Raw genomic sequence first — 18,732 nt, 5'->3', positions numbered from 1 at the left:
CTTTACTTTATCTGTAGATATTTACATCAGACCAAAATGCTTTTTAGGGAACAAAACAGTTCAAGTTTATACATTACCACAATTAATTTGAAGAACATTAAAGGCTTTAATATTAAAATGCCTTTTAGAGACAAATCAGTGGAGTTTAGACATACATTTTGTGAAAATAATACAAAAGTATTCATATTATTAATTACAGTAACAATAATACTGATAATAATAATTATTACGCTTTTAGAAATATACTTTACACTTAAATAACCATCACAACGGGAAACACAATCAAAATTAAATGAACAATTAACACTTTTAATTTTTATTAATGTATTTGACGCATAAATAATATCCACAATGGCAAAACACAAACAGAAAAATATACAAATATGAGAATATAGCACGGACAGCTTGTCTAATACGGATATTTCTTGAAGTAAATGAAGTAGTTTTTACAGCATCGTTCAATCCTCAGCATTGTCGACAAACTCGCCAGGCGCGCTCACGATAACATGCACGAGCGCGTTCTCGATGAACAGCGACCTCTAGTCTTAAATTTCTATAGGTCACCAATTTTTGGCACAACACCTGTTAAGCTAACCAAAGATCGGTGAAAGCAAAAAAAATACCAAATAAATACTATTAGCTATTACTGCTAATGTTTTGTACAATTCCAAACAACACAGTGATGTATTTTGTCATACTAGGCTTTGCCATGCTGAAGATTGAGTTTCAGGTCACACACAGTAGTAAAATAACCACATTGTCTTTATTTTAGTTTGTAGAGGTAAAATCTTTATTCATTTATATCTGGGTGAATTGTGTTAAATGAATCTTTGTAACTAATACATGTTTAATGGTGTATTTACATTATTTCCTACATACAACATCAACTGACAAGACAGACACCCAATAAATAAAGCAAATAATTTTTTCTTCTTGCAATTTTCTTTACATTCAGAACTTCCAGTATCGTCCAAAATCTCCCAAAAGCAGTCCTAGACTGAGGGAGTGGCAACAGGTACACAGTGAAGTCATTTCCTGTAGGTTTTACTATTTGAAACCACATCCTCCAGGTTTTCTCATGACGTTTTCTTTAAGATTGGTGATTCTAGGCTGTTGGGGTTTTCTTCTCGGTGGGAGAAATTACTATACCAAGAGTACAAAATGGTACCAGCTCAGGACATCTTAAATATGGCACACATAACTATACAGCACCAACACTGCAAAGAAGGAAATATCGAAATCGAGACATACAGATATTCAACGTGTACACTTGATGCATATTACTTTTTAAAACACTCTCCTAATTCAGTATATACTTGGCTTGTGCACAATTACTAATGGCAGAGATTCCGGCCCCTAATTTTGACACTTCATTTTTTTTAAATTATATTAACAGTGAATTCTCACCTCCTCAGTTTACATATCCCTTTAAAACAATGTCGGAGAGTGCAGTGGTGAAATAATTGTGCATTTGAAACCCGATAGATTGATGACTTGCAATTAAATTAGCTCTCAGTGAAGTGGTTGTGATTGTGTCTGTTCTTCTAGCTGAAATGTTTTCGATCATGCCAATACAGGTCCAGAGTGAAACACTGGCCAGTAATGACTGTGGTGCAGCTCTGTGTCAGTCAACATCCCATAATTCAACTTGGAAATTACACTAAATTAGAACCGTGTTTTTTAGTAATTCACAAAATATTTATATTATTATTAGACTGGTCTGAAGAGGAGGACAAGATGTAGAAGAAATCACACTTTTTATATATATTTATATATATATATATACATCCAAGTCTTAGGTTTTTCTAAAGGGTGCATTAGCTGCCCTATCATGTAAGTGGCACATAACAGGGTAAATCAAACTAGAGATGTGCTGAAAAGCATTTCCAGGGAAGTAAAGTGAAAGAAGGGATATGGAAAGAAAAGCAGTCAGTTTTACAGACTTCATTCATTCATTCTGGTCCCTCACTTTAACGTTTTCCAAACCACTGCAATCAGGTCTCCTGCGCTCAGAATGATGGATAAAGTTGGATTGTGACTTTAAATAATTTTATTTTCAATAAGGCAAAAACACCTGGAAACAGACAAAGGAGATGTTTTGGCTGTCAATATCACAGTATTATAACAGTATAGTATCACAGTAACATCATGTTAGGTCACAGGAAGATCTTGGAGAGTATAGGTATATAAATTTGATTTTATACATCAGAATCTTAATTCATCAATTAATCAAAGATATAATCACCTTCAGCCCTAATGAGAGCTAGCTTGAAAGGAATGTCCCAGGTTCAATGTGGCTGTACTTTAAAAACTGTTATTTAACATTTATGGACAGGCCCCATTCACTTCCAATTTAGCTTTTTTTTAGTAAACGAGGGGCGAGTCTAAATTATGTTTTGTGTTAATCAACATTATGCCGTAAATGCTTTCGATTGAGCTTAAATTGCATTGAAACTAGAGGTAGAACAATATAATGGTTTACCGATTAATCAGTGCCGATAGTTGCTTAACTTGTATTGAAACTAGAGGTAGAACAATATAATGGTTTACCGATTAATCAGTGCCGATAGTTGCTTAACTTGTATTGAAACTAGAGGTAGAACAATATATTGGTTTACCGATTAATCAGTGCCGATAGTTGCTTAACTTGTATTGAAACTAGAGGTAGATCAATATATTGGTTTACCGATTAATCAGTGCCGATAGTTGCTTAACTTGTATTGAAACTAGAGGTAGAACAATATATTGGTTTACCGATTAATCAGTGCCGATAGTTGCTTAACTTGTATTGAAACTAGAGGTAGAACAATATATTGGTTTACCGATTAATCAGTGCCGATAGTTGCTTAACTTGTATTGAAACTAGAGGTAGAACAATATATTGGTTTACCGATTAATCAGTGCCGATAGTTGCTTAACTTGTATTGAAACTAGAGGTAGAACAATATATTGGTTTACCGATTAATCAGTGCCGATAGTTGCTTAACTTGTATTGAAACTAGAGGTAGAACAATATATTGGTTTACCGATTAATCAGTGCCGATAGTTGCTTAACTTGTATTGAAACTAGAGGTAGAACAATATAATGGTTTACCGATTAATCAGTGCCGATAGTTGCTTAACTTGTATTGAAACTAGAGGTAGAACAATATAATGGTTTACCGATTAATCAGTGCCGATAGTTGCTTAACTTGTATTGAAACTAGAGGTAGAACAATATAATGGTTTACCGATTAATCAGTGCCGATAGTTGCTTAACTTGTATTGAAACTAGAGGTAGAACAATATATTGGTCTACCGATTAATCAGTGCCGATAGTTGCTTAACTTGTATTGAAACTAGAGGTAGAACAATATATTGGTCTACCGATTAATCAGTGCCGATAGTTGCTTAACTTGTATTGAAACTAGAGGTAGAACAATATATTGGTCTACCGATTAATCAGTGCCGATAGCTGCTTAACTTGTATTGAAACTAGAGGTAGAACAATATATCGGTCTACCGATTAATCAGTGCCGATAGCTGCTTAACTTGTATTGAAACTAGAGGTAGAACAATATATCGGTCTACCGATTAATCAGTGCCGATAGCTGCTTAACTTGTATTGAAACTAGAGGTAGAACAATATATCGGTCTACCGATTAATCAGTGCCGATAGCTGCTTAACTTGTATTGAAACTAGAGGTAGAACAATATATCGGTCTACCGATTAATCAGTGCCGATAGCTGCTTAACTTGTATTGAAACTAGAGGTAGAACAATATATCGGTCTACCGATTAATCAGTGCCGATAGCTGCTTAACTTGTATTGAAACTAGAGGTAGAACAATATATCGGTCTACCGATTAATCAGTGCCGATAGCTGCTTAACTTGTATTGAAACTAGAGGTAGAACAATATATCGGTCTACCGATTAATCAGTGCCGATAGCTGCTTAACTTGTATTGAAACTAGAGGTAGAACAATATATCGGCCTACCGATTAATCAGTGCCGATAGTTGCTTAACTTGTATTGAAACTAGAGGTAGAACAATATATCGGTCTACCGATTAATCAGTGCCGATAGTTGCTTAACTTGTATTGAAACTAGAGGTAGAACAATATATCGGTCTACCGATTAATCAGTGCCGATAGTTGCTTAACTTGTATTGAAACTAGAGGTAGAACAATATATCGGTCTACCGATTAATCAGTGCCGATAGTTGCTTAACTTGTATTGAAACTAGAGGTAGAACAATATATCGGTTTACCGATTAATCAGTGCCGATAGTTGCTTAACTTGTATTGAAACTAGAGGTAGAACAATATATCGGTTTACCGATTAATCAGTGCCGATAGTTGCTTAACTTGTATTGAAACTCGAGGTAGAACAATATATCGGTTTACCGATTAATCAGTGCCGATAGTTGCTTAACTTGTATTGAAACTCGAGGTAGAACAATATATCGGTTTACCGATTAATCAGTGCCGATAGTTGCTTAACTCGTATTGAAACTAGAGGTAGAACAATATAATGGTTTACCGATTAATCAGTGCCGATAGTTGCTTAACTCGTATTGAAACTAGAGGTAGAACAATATAATGGTTTACCGATTAATCAGTGCCGATAGTTGCTTAACTCGTATTGAAACTAGAGGTAGAACAATATATCGGTTTACCGATTAATCAGTGCCGATAGTTGCTTAACTTGTATTGAAACTAGAGGTAGAACAATATATCGGTTTACCGATTAATCAGTGCCGATAGTTGCTTAACTTGTATTGAAACTAGAGGTAGAACAATATATCGGTTTACCGATTAATCAGTGCCGATAGTTGCTTAACTTGTATTGAAACTAGAGGTAGAACAATATATCGGTTTAGCGATTAATCAGTGCCGATAGTTGCTTAACTTGTATTGAAACTAGAGGTAGAACAATATATCGGTTTAACGATTAATCAGTGCCGATAGTTGCTTAACTTGTATTGAAACTAGAGGTAGAACAATATAATGGTTTACCGATTAATCAGTGCCGATAGTTGCTTAACTTGTATTGAAACTAGAGGTAGAACAATATATTGGTTTACCGATTAATCAGTGCCGATAGTTACTTATCTTGTATTGAAACTAGAGGTAGAACAATATAATGGTTTACCAATTAATCAGTGCCGATAGTTTCTTAACTTGCATTGAAAATAGAAGTAGATAAATATATCATTTTTACTGATTAATCAGTGCCAATAGTTGCTTAACTTGTATTGAAACTAGAGGTAGAACAATATATCAGTTTTACAGATTAATCAGTGCTGATAGTTGCTTTTTGGAAGAGAGAGAGAGAGAGAGAGAGAGAGAGAGAGAGAGAGGGTGGATGGGGGTGGATGGTGTTGTGGAGGCAGGGGCCCCAAAGAGTGGTTTTGCTTAGGGCCCCAAAAACGGCACTGATCAAGTGCTTTAAATTGAAGCTAGTGTAACCGGTCCTGCTCGACCCGCTCCGAGTGGGATTCAAACCTAACAAGGAGGCTAAAGGCTGCAGCCTCTATCGTCAGTTGCTGGTGTGCCTCTTGAGTCCAGGGGAGTGAGGTTTACACACTGCATAGCTACCTAGCAGCTGGCTATCGGTACACAAGGGGATGCAAAGAAAAATGTGTCTATATGGAAACGTCCCTCGTCAACACATATATCATGTCTCCAACTTCATATCTTGTTAAAAATAATAAACCTTATTGCTCATTAAACCTCATCTGGTGAAATACACAGTACTGTGCAAAAGCATATGTCTTAAGATGGTTATTTATATCTTCAGCTTTAGAGTGTCAATAGGAAATATAAATGTTAGACTCACAAACATTACTTTAGTAAATAAAATAGAATAGAAGAACAGGGAGCCCTGCAACAGATGTCATGGCCCCCACTGAATATCGTATCAGTCTGAGATTACATAAAGAGACAGAAGCAATTGAGTCAGCCTAAATAGATAGAAGAACTGTTGCGAATTCTTCAAGAAGCTTGAAACATCCTATCTGCCAGCAACCACGAAAAACTGTGTCCAGGTGTCCCTAAGAGAACTGGGGCTTATTTTAAGGCAAAGGTGGCTAAAGGCTTCGAATATTGATGTAGGTTTTTTTTATGTTTACTGGACTTTGTATAATGTTAACTGATAAATGAAAAGTATTTTAAAGACACCCTCACTATGCAACATTTTTCACAAGTGCCTAAAACTTTTGCAAAGTACTATATATTTATAATAAAAAAATTGGTAAATACTTTAATATAGAGCACTGTAATGGAGCCAAGTCTCCATCATTTCAAAATAAGAGTCCCCGGTGTATTTTGGTCTTATTTATAGTTAAAAATCCCACGTTATTCATCGATTTAGGTTGAGCAATAAACTGAATCTAAGATTTTTTTTTTTCTTCATTTTGGATTCTTGTAGACTTTTTAACATTCTATAAATTGATTTATAAACTTTCCCACCACCTTAGTTATCATCATCAGCAAAATGCACTAACGGGAGTCTTCTAATTGAAACCGGAACATTCCTTTTAATAGTCTATTATTTCTTTGCAAATGCCACTTGGTTTGATATTTTGTTACTTAATGCAATAACATATTTTTAATTGTGACTTATATGACCAGATACTTTTTGGGACCACTGTATATGTAGGGCTTCATTGGCCATACTCACTCACCTAGTGTATTTGCCATCTATGCATTTCCAGTCTCTGTTGAAAAAAGGAGAAAAGTTCTTTAAAATAAAGAAAAAAAAAAAACAAAAAGCACTAAATCCCATGAGTAATTTCCAAATCTCCAGTGTCAGTTAATCTGCATTAATTAGACCCTTTATTTATGAATTTTTTATGCATAACTAATAACAGTCACTAGATGGCACAAAAACGCCCTTCACAAACTGCACCACAACAAATTCTCTACTGCTGCAGAATGATTAAGAAGGGAATTGCTCATTCATCACTATTCAAACATTCTTAGTCACCATTTGCAATGCATTTCATACAAAACCATAACACTTGTATACAACTGACCCTACATTTTCATTAAATAACAAATAATTAAGGAATGGATTCCCAGGACTTATTGGAAGCAAAGTTCATCCCTTTATTACATTTCATTATGCAAGGCTCTTTATTGTTCATATCCATAAATAGCATTTAATTCCAGATGTGCTGTTCATCATAGCATGGATTTCAGCTGATGTTGTGCCTGTGATTAATATGGACAGGCTAACAGCAAGCTGTGTAAACAGTTATTAGTAATTCATGACTGAGTCCAGAGCCATGGGCTTCAATTAAGGGCCCAAGCCACAGTATATACTCCCTCTCTCTCTCGTATCTCATTCATTTTCTCTGTCTTATCACATGATGCTGTCTTTAATGACCACCGCTCCATCTTTCTCATGCTGGTCTGTTCTCACTTGATCTGGCCACTTCTGGTTGGCTTGTTTTGTCTTATAATGAAAGAATTGGACCAACTGGCACAACAGCTGTGCATTGAAAACCGATGCATTGGAATGTTTATGGGGATAAATACAGAATGCAGTTTGTAATTGTTCATTTTCATTTAGGTAAATAATACAGTGTCTGAATTTTAAGTATAATAATTTAATGCGTGAAATGCACACAAATTAGCCAGATATTAGCATTTCTATTTGAGTTCATGCACTTCCTGTTAATTCAAGCATTCCTTTCTATTTTTATTTTGTATTGTTGTTTTGTGTAATTGTGGCAGGGCGGAGGGCGGGGCCGGGCCGTGGTGCTGGGGCGGATAAAGGTGACCAGAGGCCGCAGTTCGAGAGAGAGAGAGAGAACTACAGGCAGCTGCCCTGTATGTGTTTGTGTTTTTTAAGTTTATCATTAAATATTATTTATATTGTTAAACCGGTTCTCGCCTCCTCCTTTCCCAACGTTTATCCTTTGTTACAGTAATATTTCAAAACGTTATTCAAATTTGACTTAAATAACCTTTAGCGATATTCACAATGTTTAATAAGCAATTCCCTTAAATGTTGCTGGTAATGATTATCCCTAAATCAACAAAAATATATTTTTTTATTATATTTGTTTATTCTCAATTTTATAAGTAACACAAAATGACAATTAAATGACATTTTTGGCCTTTCAAAAATATTCAGTGACCAATATAGACACCCTTCTTTTCATGCCATGAGCCGTCCATCAATAGAGTTTCTTGATCTATTCAAGATCAACTTTCACTGACGCAGCAACCACAGCCTCCCAAATGCTGTTCAAAGAGGTGTATTGTCTTCCCTCACTGTAAATCTCACATTTGAGAAGGGCCCATAAGTTCTCAGTAGGATTTAAGTCAGGTGAGGAAAGGGGCCAAGTCATTATTTGGGCATCTTTGAAGCCCTTGTTGGCTAGCAAAGCAGTGGAGTATTTGGATGCATGTGATGGAGCATTGTCCTTCATAAAGATCATGGCCTTCTTGAATGCTGAGGAATTCTTCCTGTATCATTGCTTGTAGAAAGTACTTTCCAGATACTGCCAGTAGGTTTGGGAGTTGAGTTACAGTCCATATTCAACTCAAAAAGGTGCAACTACCTCATCCTTAATGATAGCAGCCCACATCAGTACCCCTCCTCCACCTTGTTGGCACCTGACTCGAAGTGGTGCCCTGTGTCCATTACTGATCCAGCCACGGGCCCATCCATCTGGTCCATCAAGAGTCACTCTCATTTCATCTGTCCATAAAACCTTTGAAAAATCTGTCTTCAGGTATTTCTTTGCCCAATCTTGATGTTTTAACGTGCATGTATGCAGTCGTGGTCGTGTTTCAGCCTTCTTGACCTTGGCCATGTCTCTGAGCACTTGACACCTTGTACTTCTGGACACTCCAGGTAGTTTGCAGTTCTGGAATATGGTAGCATTGGAGGATAATGGGTTCCTGGTAGCTTCATGTTTAATTCTTCTCAAGTCTTTTGCAGTTAATTTGTGCCTTCTCCACTATTCGCAACAAAAAGTTTGATTGTTCGGTGGTCACGCCTCAATAGTTTAGCTATTTCAAGAGTGTTGCATTCGTCTGAAAGGCATTTTACAATATTTGACTTTTCAGTGTTAGTTAAATCTCTTTTATGGCCCATTTTACCTGAGGTAATGAAACTTCCTAATAATTGGCACACCTTGATATAACCTTTCGCACACCCTCGCTCATTACACATTTGCATACCACCTGAAAATTATTGAATCCAATAAGCGTTCAAGTTCATATGGTTTGGAGTTGGAAAATGTGCATGGAAATAATGATAAGATCAGAATACTCACTTGACTTATAATTGGGCACACAGTGTAATATGCAATATATATATATATATATATATATATATAATATTGCATTAAGAATATGAAGCCTACATTTAGTGCTATTAAGAGTTTTTGCATTGTGGCATTATTTTCTGGAAACTTAATTACATTTTACCCCTAAATTCCCAGTCTTTAGATATTCTTATTAAATTGCAGTAATGAGAATATCATAATGATTCTATTTTATTTTTGCATTACGGTCATGAGATTTGGAGGGTAAAATGTGCTTAACTGCCACGAAAATAATGTAATAATCTAAAAAATCCCTAAAATAGGCTTTATTTTCTATATGCAAAATATAATTTCCTTTTTGTTTCTTTTAAATGTTGTAGTAAAATAGGGCCAGGACATTTTCTTGACAGGTTTCATGAGAAACATTTAATGGCTTTGAGGCTAATCTGTATGCTGTATAGATTAAGTTAATTTAAGTACATTTAAAGCAGATTTTCTCTTTGGGGAAAATGCACCAAAATTATTGAATACAAATTTTTGTTCATTAAAATACTAAAGAACAAGAATGTCCCTCACCATTATTATAAATACCACCTGCCTTTGAGCTGTTGACTATTTAGAAAAAAAAAGGACAAGCCCTTCAATATGTTCCACCCCAAATTCCTATTAAATTTAAAAGTCTTTCCATTTTCAACTATTTAACTATTTTAATTGAATCAGAATTTCCATCTTCTTATTTTCCAACTGTCTTTCAATTATTTACATGCATAAGTGAAGACTTTAATTTAAGATGACATAGATACCCCTCTCATCTCTTCCATGGTAAGAAAACATGACATTTCAAAGATGTGGAATAATTATTCTTCTGGAAAATAATATTAATATGACATCTTACTGTCTCCCAGCAGCTCCTCAGACATGAGTCCATCCTGCCTGTTGCCCAAGACGAAAGCCAAGAAGGAGAGAATGAGGGCGTCCATGATGCCCATAATGGCCAGTATGTACGCCCAGCGCACTGAGCATGCTCCAATGGTGTATTTATCTGTTTCTTCTCCGCACATTCTCTTCACCTCATCAGCATCCCATCCATCAGGATAAATCATACAGCCCAGCACCAGACACGTACCTGAGAGAGCAAGCAGACTGTATGAGATATCTCAGCGAAAATAAATATAGGTTTAATAATTATCAGAGCACCTCGTGCCACTCAAGCACTATGAGAGATGGCAGTTCTAGAGCAAAAGCTGGGAAACAGAATGAGCTGAAATAGAAACAATCATATAAGTTTAGTTTGTTTGGTTGTAATGGTTTTGGTTGTCTGATGGTTGAGATCAATGAGGAAAGAGGTATCCTGGACGAGCCCCCAAATTTTTATTCAAGTACACACATACACAACTTAGTGGCTGTTAAGACCAAATGTGTTTTTGTGTAAAAAAATATACTGCAGTTGTCTCATGACAGGTTTTTAAAAGTAAATAGAAAAACAAAAACATGCTGCATATGCGGGAGATGTTTAAAAACGCTTAAAAAATGTGGCTAGATGAGGCAGATCAATGTTTTGAAAGTGCCACAGAGCCACAGTGTAAATTAAATCCCTATGACTGCCTTCTAGGGACACAAGCACCCATGTTATAGCTGTAGTTTAGCCACAGTTTTTCATGGCTCATGAGTTTTATTACTCCTCTGTTACTACATAAACCACAAGACAAGCAATAGCTCTGATCTCAGATCATTAGTTCCCAGCGCCACCATAAGTCCTGATGTATTGCAACTTGAAAACAATTTATCATGCGTATCACAGGACCTAGTCATGGCAAATCCTAAAAGATGTCATGCTGAGAGAGGTGAAAACTGTATGCGCCAGTTATGATCCATTGAAAATGTACTGCGGATGCAATCTGTTATATAAGAGGAATCGTTTGTAATGTCACCAGGGGTTCTCCTCAGTTACAAGACGAAAGAGTCTGATTCTGCCTTGAAGTCAGGTAGGAATAATCGTGTTTACGAGATGAGGGCACATGAACACCACCTCAAAAAGAAGCTCCAAGCATAAGTTCGGGAGACGCTTGCCCAGTCTCTAGGCCTGCCAGTCATATCCCAAAGATACTGTATATAACGGCTGCTTCCCTCGCACCAGTGATGATTATTCCTGCATCCCTCCACCTCATCATATCTACCTAAATATGCTCCAGTACTACAGTATATGAAGAGGTAAAATGGTGAAATCGTAATTATGAAGAATAGAATATAGAATAGAATAATGAAGAATAGCAATAAAGCTTTAAATAAGAAAATAAGAAATTACTCATTTACTGTAGCTAGTTAATGAGGTGACAGGCTTGCAAGCCAAACTACATTTACCATCATTCTCTGTACACATATTATTGCATAAACATAGGACCTTAATATTTCAATTGAAATTTGATTAAATTGAAATATTTGACATAAAAGGATGATAAACTTTATACATATATTAGAAAACACATGCTGTTGTAAAGGTAAAAAAATGCCCCTGAAAATCAAATCTAGGGGGCAGATATTGCCTTTTAAAGTTTAGGCCTGTCGTGATTATTAAATAATCGTCAAATGATAATGATTATTTGAGAAAACCGTGATTATTGTGCACTTCAAATTCCAATCATATTTTACTATTTAAATAAGGGAATTTTAAACAATATAGAAATGTCATTAATTGCATGTTTAATTGTGTCTCATTTTCCCGTGTTATGGCATTTTTTGTGAAGAGAGTGTAAAGATTAACCGCTTGCGATGTGATGCACACGCTGTCTGCGGAGGTTTGCTCCAATCAATGCAAAGTGCTTCAGTTTTACTTTAATTTAATGTTAGCATAATGTCAAATGTTCTTGGTCACTGGGGGTTCATAAACACAGTGTTAATAACATGCAGTCACACAGAGGAGGAGACGCACGCAAACTCTATTTCCGTGAAGACAGAAATGTAAGCGCAGCGTAGTTCTAGCGGGAAGACTAGCAGCTGTACATCATTGCACTATTAGCACATGTAAGCCATTGCTTTATAAGTCTGCTCACAATCTATCACATTGCTGTTTCGGTGTGCTAATGCGGCAACCTCCACCACCCAACCGCCACGAGTTGAGTCCCGACCTGCACGGGGGTAGGCTCCTCACCCCTGCCTCCTATCTCCGGCAGGATATGACGGTTCCGAGTACTACAACTTCGGACCGCCAGACTCACTCAAGTCTGCGGGGCCTACGCCAAAGAGAAACAATACTTTTCTGTTTTATATTCATCAAATAAATGTCATCTTCAATTTCACTCAAGTCTGCGAGTCTTCCTGATAGAATGAAGACACTTTCAAATACACACAGAATCTCAAAGGTCATTCTTCATTGCGAAATGTTGGGTTTAATGGGTGAGCCCCACATGTACACATGTGATGGTGAAGAATTTAGAACAGAAATATTTTACTATTGCATAATATAAATAATATAATTGTACTGTATATGTAAAATAGACCGAAATGTAAAACATATGTATTTTTCATGTCATTCTACCCCTGTGCAATATTTTCTACGTTTTTAAAGCCTTAAAGGAAATGTTATTATATTATTCCAAGATGAATAAGAATAAATTACTTTTTAGGTATAAGAAGCATGCTTATTCCTTGAGAAATATGACAATTTGTATGACAATTAATCATCATAATCGTGAAAGCCCTAAAACAGACCATTAATCGTCATAATTGCAATAATTAGTTTGGCAATTAATCGTCAGTCAATTTTCATAATCGTGACATCCCTAGAAATGTTCATTCCTGACACTGATTTAACAGCCCCTTACGCAGCAGCCAGTTCAACTGCCATTGAGATGAATGGGAATGCTAACAGATTTCTGAACTCGTAGATTTCTGAACTCGTAATTAGGAACCCGGTGGCCTGGGTAGCTCAGGCAGTAAAGACACGGACTACCACACCGCAAGTCACAAGTTTCAATCCAGGCCGTGCTGAGTGACTCCAGTCAGGCTTCCTAAGCAATCAATTGGCCCGGTTGCTAGGGTGGGTAGAGTCACGTTGGGTTAACCTCCTCGTGGTCGCTATAATGTGGTCCTCGCTCTCGGTGGGGCACGTGGTTAATTGTGCATGGATGTCGTAGAAAATAGCGTGTGCCTCCACGCGCGATACGTCTCCGCAGTAACGCGCTCTACAAGCCACGTGATTAGATGTGTAGATTGACTGTCTCAGATGTGGAGGCAACGGATTGAGGCGAGTCACTACACCACCACGAGGTCTTAGAGCGCATTGGGAATTGGGAGTGCCAAATTGGGGGAAAGCAGAGAACCCCACTGCTTGAATGAACCAAAGAAGACCAATCTAGCACAGTCCAAAGAAAAAGAGCGAAAGAATGAGACATAGAGGAAGATATGTAAACAGGTGCTAGTAGGAAGACAAACAACATCAGAGTTACAGATACTGCCAAAGGAATAGAGATTGTCCTAGGAAAAGACAAGAAACAATTTATGTCACACACGCAAAATGAACAGCCACCAAAAGCCTCTTGCTGCGACCTCTCTCTCTCTCTCGTTAATCCATTGTTTTGTGTAAGGAGTGAAGCGGCTAATAAAAAAAAATAATAATAATTCATCTTCATTATACTAACAACCATCAGCACTCTAATGGTAATCCCTTTATTGTTGAGAGCCAATCGCTCTCACCCCAGCATCCAGAGCATGTTTTCACTTCAGAGATTCGGCATGTTGTTTCCGAGACATTCAGTACCCTAGGAATGGCCACATTATGCCGACTCACTGTCTCCCATCTGACATTTTTTAATCTGCTCAAGAGTGTTTACCTTCCCTGGTGGAAGATAACCGTGTTTGCATAACCAGTGACAAGCGAGATTCGAAAGTTGCACCTTTCCCTCTAACATTACACTGTTTATACAATGATGGTAAGCTTTAGGGTTTGGGCTGGGGTGGATTCAGTTTATAAAATATGCATTCCTTTTATAACAGCCAGTACAGCTGAAAACAACTCGCTTCACAACTCGCTTTTGGCACCTGTCCGTGAACATTACACGCGGAAAATGGAGCTCACACTGCTTTGGCCACTGGGGGCAGTGTTTTGAATTTCGGTAAGCACAGACCGAGTTTATCTAAAGAAAAGTCAACCTACTGTTTCCAGTTTCACAATGAGATCAGTCTGTTCAAACATAGTCATTATCATTGATATTTTGTTTGGTGCTGCAGAAATTACACACTTCACCTCGGACGTCACTATGGGACATTGCTAGAGGGAAAGATGCTGAATGCACTACTGTAAAACTGACAATATTCTACACTATGAGGGAATTGCTCATAAATAATAGAAAACATTCAGCATTTTCCCTATTTCACATCCTCTCCCTGCAGCACTACACTGCACACAAATACCAATGAAGGGCGAACCTTTCAACATTAAAACGCAGTTAAAGGCGTAATTCAAGCTAAAATGAAAACTATCCCTTTATGCTCACATAATGAGCTCTCCTCATCTCAACTGTGTTACAAAAGATTAGTAGTCCATTTCATCCTTCCCTCCTTTTAAACAAACAGATGCGACAGAATAGATTGTGCTTCTGTACTACGCATGGCTCTACTAGCTCTGTTCTCATAGATTACACTGCGGTTGCATTGCAAGGCTTTTGATTTTGCTGGCAGAGCACACTCATGTGCTGCATCTGGGTCAGTGGGAGTGCTCTGAATACAGATGCTGTCACATCTGAGATGCGTTTGTAGATACAGGCTATAAATAAACAGCTGAAGAACAGAATTCTGTGTGTTAGAGCACGTTTCCATATGGGAGATACGGAAAGATATATTTGCGATACACTTCTTTTTCCTTTTCTCTTAGTCTTTCCTCGTCTACCTCTCACTGCATATCTATTTTTCATGACATCCTGTAATCTCTGCCAACGATTTACTGATGAAGCCTTGTATCAAGGATTAGGAGCTGTCCAGACATGGGGTGCTGAAATATACAGGCTGTTCTTGTATGACGGAGCTGTCCATTTCAGAGGTGGTTCTGAGCTTGAGATTAGAGGAGTAGTTCAAGTCCCTATCCACCATCATTGTATAGAAAAGAGCAGTTTGGACATTTTGCTAAAAAAAATTATTTTGTGATCCACAGAAGAACGTCATACAGTTTTGGCTCAAGATAAGTGTCAATTACAGAATATTCATTTTTGGGTGAAATTTTCCTTTAAAGACTCAACCTTGCATTTGTATGCAAGCCAGCACTGAAGAATGTAATAAAGGTGCATTCTCACGCTCATCTTCCCTTAACACTGCTTGACTTGGCATTTGCCTTATTATGTCTTTAGATCTGCAGCCAATGGGAGGAGAAGAAAGAGTTTCAAGGATGATAAGGCAAGAAGACTAGATGGATGGAGAAAGAGGAAGATAATGCAAGGCTAAAAGAATTCCTGTCTCTTCTTGCCTCTTACTGGCATTGATTGCTGTTTATGTACTGTCATGGCAGAAATAGAGCAGAGTTTGTGGATTGTTGTTTTTCCTGCAGTGAAAGAAGTGAGGAATGGATGGTGGGAAAGAACAAAAGAAAAGGAGCAATGCAACGGTACTGCTGAAATCAAAGACACACTTAAAGGAATAGTTCACCCAAAAATGTATATTCTGTCATCATTTAATCACACTCATGTCTTTACAAACCTTAAAATATTTTGCATTCCCTTTTGTGTTCCAGGGAAGAAAAAAGTATGACATGAGGGCGAGTAAATTATGAAAGATATATCCCTTTAAATTCATGCAAACACCAGGCTGGCCAGCAAAACAACTGCATAACACACATTACCTTGGTATATAAACAAGTATAAAAAGAGTAGCCATGTGCACACTTCCAAAAAATGCCTGAATTTATGAATTAATTTCAATACATTTTTAAAGCACTGAATGTTCTTTCTTACAGCTGATGAAAATGAATAAGCAGGATCAATCCCACTCTGTGTTGCAAACATTGCAAGAGGTTTGTAGACACTCCCTTAGGCAACAGGGGTAGAGGAGGCAAATCGTAAAAATCATTGAAGATTACATTTACAGGCCCCTGTCTCCCTGGAATAGTCAGTGTTTGCAACAGGAGACTTTATCAAAGCTCAAGTAGATATGAAATCATCAATGGAGCCTAAATACACAGAATCTATCTGTCTGTCTGTCTGTCTATCTGTCTGACTGACACTCCTATCTATCTGTCTATCTGTCTATCTATCTATCTGTCTGTCTGTCTGACACTATTTTATTTCTATCTGTCTATCTGTCACTCTTTTCAATCTATATGTCTATCTGTGTTAGGGTTACCTCGTCTTGTTTCACTGTTGCCCTTTTGTTTGCCATTTTTGTCACTTTTGCATTCCTTAGATTTCACTTTTATCCCTTGTGTAGCTCCATAGTCTCCCTGTTAGCGTTTGTGTTCTCTGTCATTGTTTTCGCCTGTCCTCATTAGTCTACCATTGGTTTCTGTTTATTCACCTTGTTATCTTGTTTTGAGTTCTGTTGTTCATTGGTTCCTGTCTTCCCTTGTCAGTGTATTTAAACCCTGTCTGTGTGTTCAATCGGTGTCTATCGTTGAATGTTGTTAGCCCGGTGTGTGTTCCCTGCCCGTTTTCCTCTGCCTTGTGTTTATTTCCCCATCGAGGGTTTTTCCTTTGTTCCCGTGTTTTCCGTGTACCTGCCCTGTTTGTTCCTCAATAAAGTTGAACTGCACTTGGATCCGCATCTCCTCGTCTGCCTTCACTGCCCATTCGTGACAGAACGATAGACCAACTATGGATTCAGCGGTTCAGCAAGCAAACTACCACCTGCTCTGCTTGCGACAAGAAGACCGCCCTATAGAGGACCACGTCCACGACTTCCTTAAGCTGGCGAGTATTTCAGATTTCCCGGACTACTCTCTGGTGGTCTTCTTCAGGGGCAATCTGCACCCCGCACTGAAGGAGCGGCTGCCACAGGCGACGCGTGACTGGACCCTCCGCGACTTCCTGGTGGCGACCCTACTGGTGTGTGCCTCACCGCTCGCGGTGGGCGTTGCTGAGAAGGACCCTGCCTCACCGTCCACAGTGGTGTCTCTTCAGCCACCCCCGGCGACCCCTGTAACACCAACTCCACCTGTCAACGAGGTCACCCTCACGTCAGTCGCCTTCCACGAGTCAGCACGGCCCTCTTCGTGTGCCCGGAGGAGGGAGAGAAGACGGGCTTCCGCCTTCCGGTCCACGCCTGCCCCGGTCTTCGAGCCTGTGCCCACGCCTTCCACGGTGAGCGAGCCAGCGCCTACGCATGTCACTGTGAGCGAGCCAGCGTGTACGCATGTCACTGTGAGCGAGCCTGCGCCTACGCATGTCACTGTGAGCGAGCCTGCGCCAACGCATGTCACTGTGAACGAGCCTGTCGCCTCAGAAGTCAGTGAGCCAGTGCCTGTCGCCTCAGAAGTCAGTGAGCCAGTGCCTGTCGCCTCGACCGTCCCCGAGCCAGTGCCTGTAGCCTCGACTGTCCAAGAGCCAGCGCCAGTAGCCAGGACCGTCCAAGAGCCAGCACCTGTAGCCTCGACCGTCCAAGAGCCAGCGCCTGTAGCCTCGACCGTCACTGAGCCAGCGCCTGTAGCCTCGACCGTCCCTGACCCAGCGCCTGTAGCCTCGACCGTTCCTGAGCCAGCGCCTGTAGCCTCGACCGCCCCTGAGCCAGCGCCTGTAGCCTCGACCGTCCAAGTGCCAACGCCTCCCGAGCTTTCCAGAGCTCTGCCTCCCGAGCTTTCCAGAGCTCTGCCTTCCGAGCTTTCCAGAGCTCCGCCTTCCGAGCCTCCCGAGCTTTCCAGAGCTCCGCCTCCCGAACTTTCCAGAGCTCCGCCTCCCGAGCTTTCCAGAGCTCCACCTACCGAGTCTTCCAGGGCTCCTCTCAAGCTTCCCAGAGCTCCGCCTCCCAAGTCTTCCAGGGCTCCGCCTCTCAAGTCTCTCGAGCCTCCCAGGGCTCCTCATGGGCCTCCCAGGGCCCCGCCTCTCGAGCCTCCCACGGCTCTGCCTCCCGAGCTTTCCAGAGCTCTGCCTCCCGAGCTTTCCAGAGCTCCGCCTTACGAGCCTCCCAAGCTTTCCAGAGCTCCGCCTTCCGAGCTTTCCAGAGCTCCGCCTACCGAGTCTTCCAGGGCTCCTCTCGAGCTTCCCAGAGCTCCGCCTCCCGAGTCTTCCAGGGCTCCGCCTCTCAAGTCTCTCAAGTCTCTCGAGCCTCCCAGGGCTCCTCTCGGGCCTCCCAGGGCCCCGCCTTTTGAGCCTCCCAGGGCTCCTCCTCTCGAGCCTTCCAGGGTTCCTCCTCTCGAGCCTCCCAGGGCTCCGCCTCTCAAGCCTCTCGAGCCTTCTAGGGCTCCTCCTCTCGAGCCTCCCAGGGCTCCGCCTCTCAAGCCTCTCGGGCCTCCCAGGGCTCCGCCTCTCAAGCCTCTCGAGCCTTCCAGGGC

The 18,732-nt window shown here is 39.8% G+C and overlaps 1 protein-coding gene across 1 annotated transcript in view; it reads right to left on the bottom strand.

The window, feature by feature from the left end:
• Positions 1-775: 775 nt before the first annotated feature.
• Positions 776-18,732, bottom strand: part of lhfpl3 (LHFPL tetraspan subfamily member 3) — a 47,484-nt gene continuing 29,527 nt past the window's right edge. Inside the window, exons 3-5 of the mRNA XM_052120524.1 lie at positions 10,162-10,392; positions 6,669-6,701; positions 776-2,074 (exon numbers count right to left, since the gene is read on the bottom strand). Of these exons, the coding sequence (XP_051976484.1) occupies positions 6,685-6,701; positions 10,162-10,392 (248 nt within the window). The 3' untranslated portion in view covers positions 776-2,074; positions 6,669-6,684. The remainder of the gene's footprint in view (positions 2,075-6,668; positions 6,702-10,161; positions 10,393-18,732) is intronic.

This window comes from Xyrauchen texanus, chromosome 47 (assembly GCF_025860055.1).
Source record: "Xyrauchen texanus isolate HMW12.3.18 chromosome 47, RBS_HiC_50CHRs, whole genome shotgun sequence".
In the NCBI taxonomy this organism is placed as follows: domain Eukaryota; kingdom Metazoa; phylum Chordata; class Actinopteri; order Cypriniformes; family Catostomidae; genus Xyrauchen; species Xyrauchen texanus.
The sequence above is the reverse complement of the archived record's forward strand: the minus strand, read 5'-3'. Positions and strand labels throughout refer to the sequence as shown.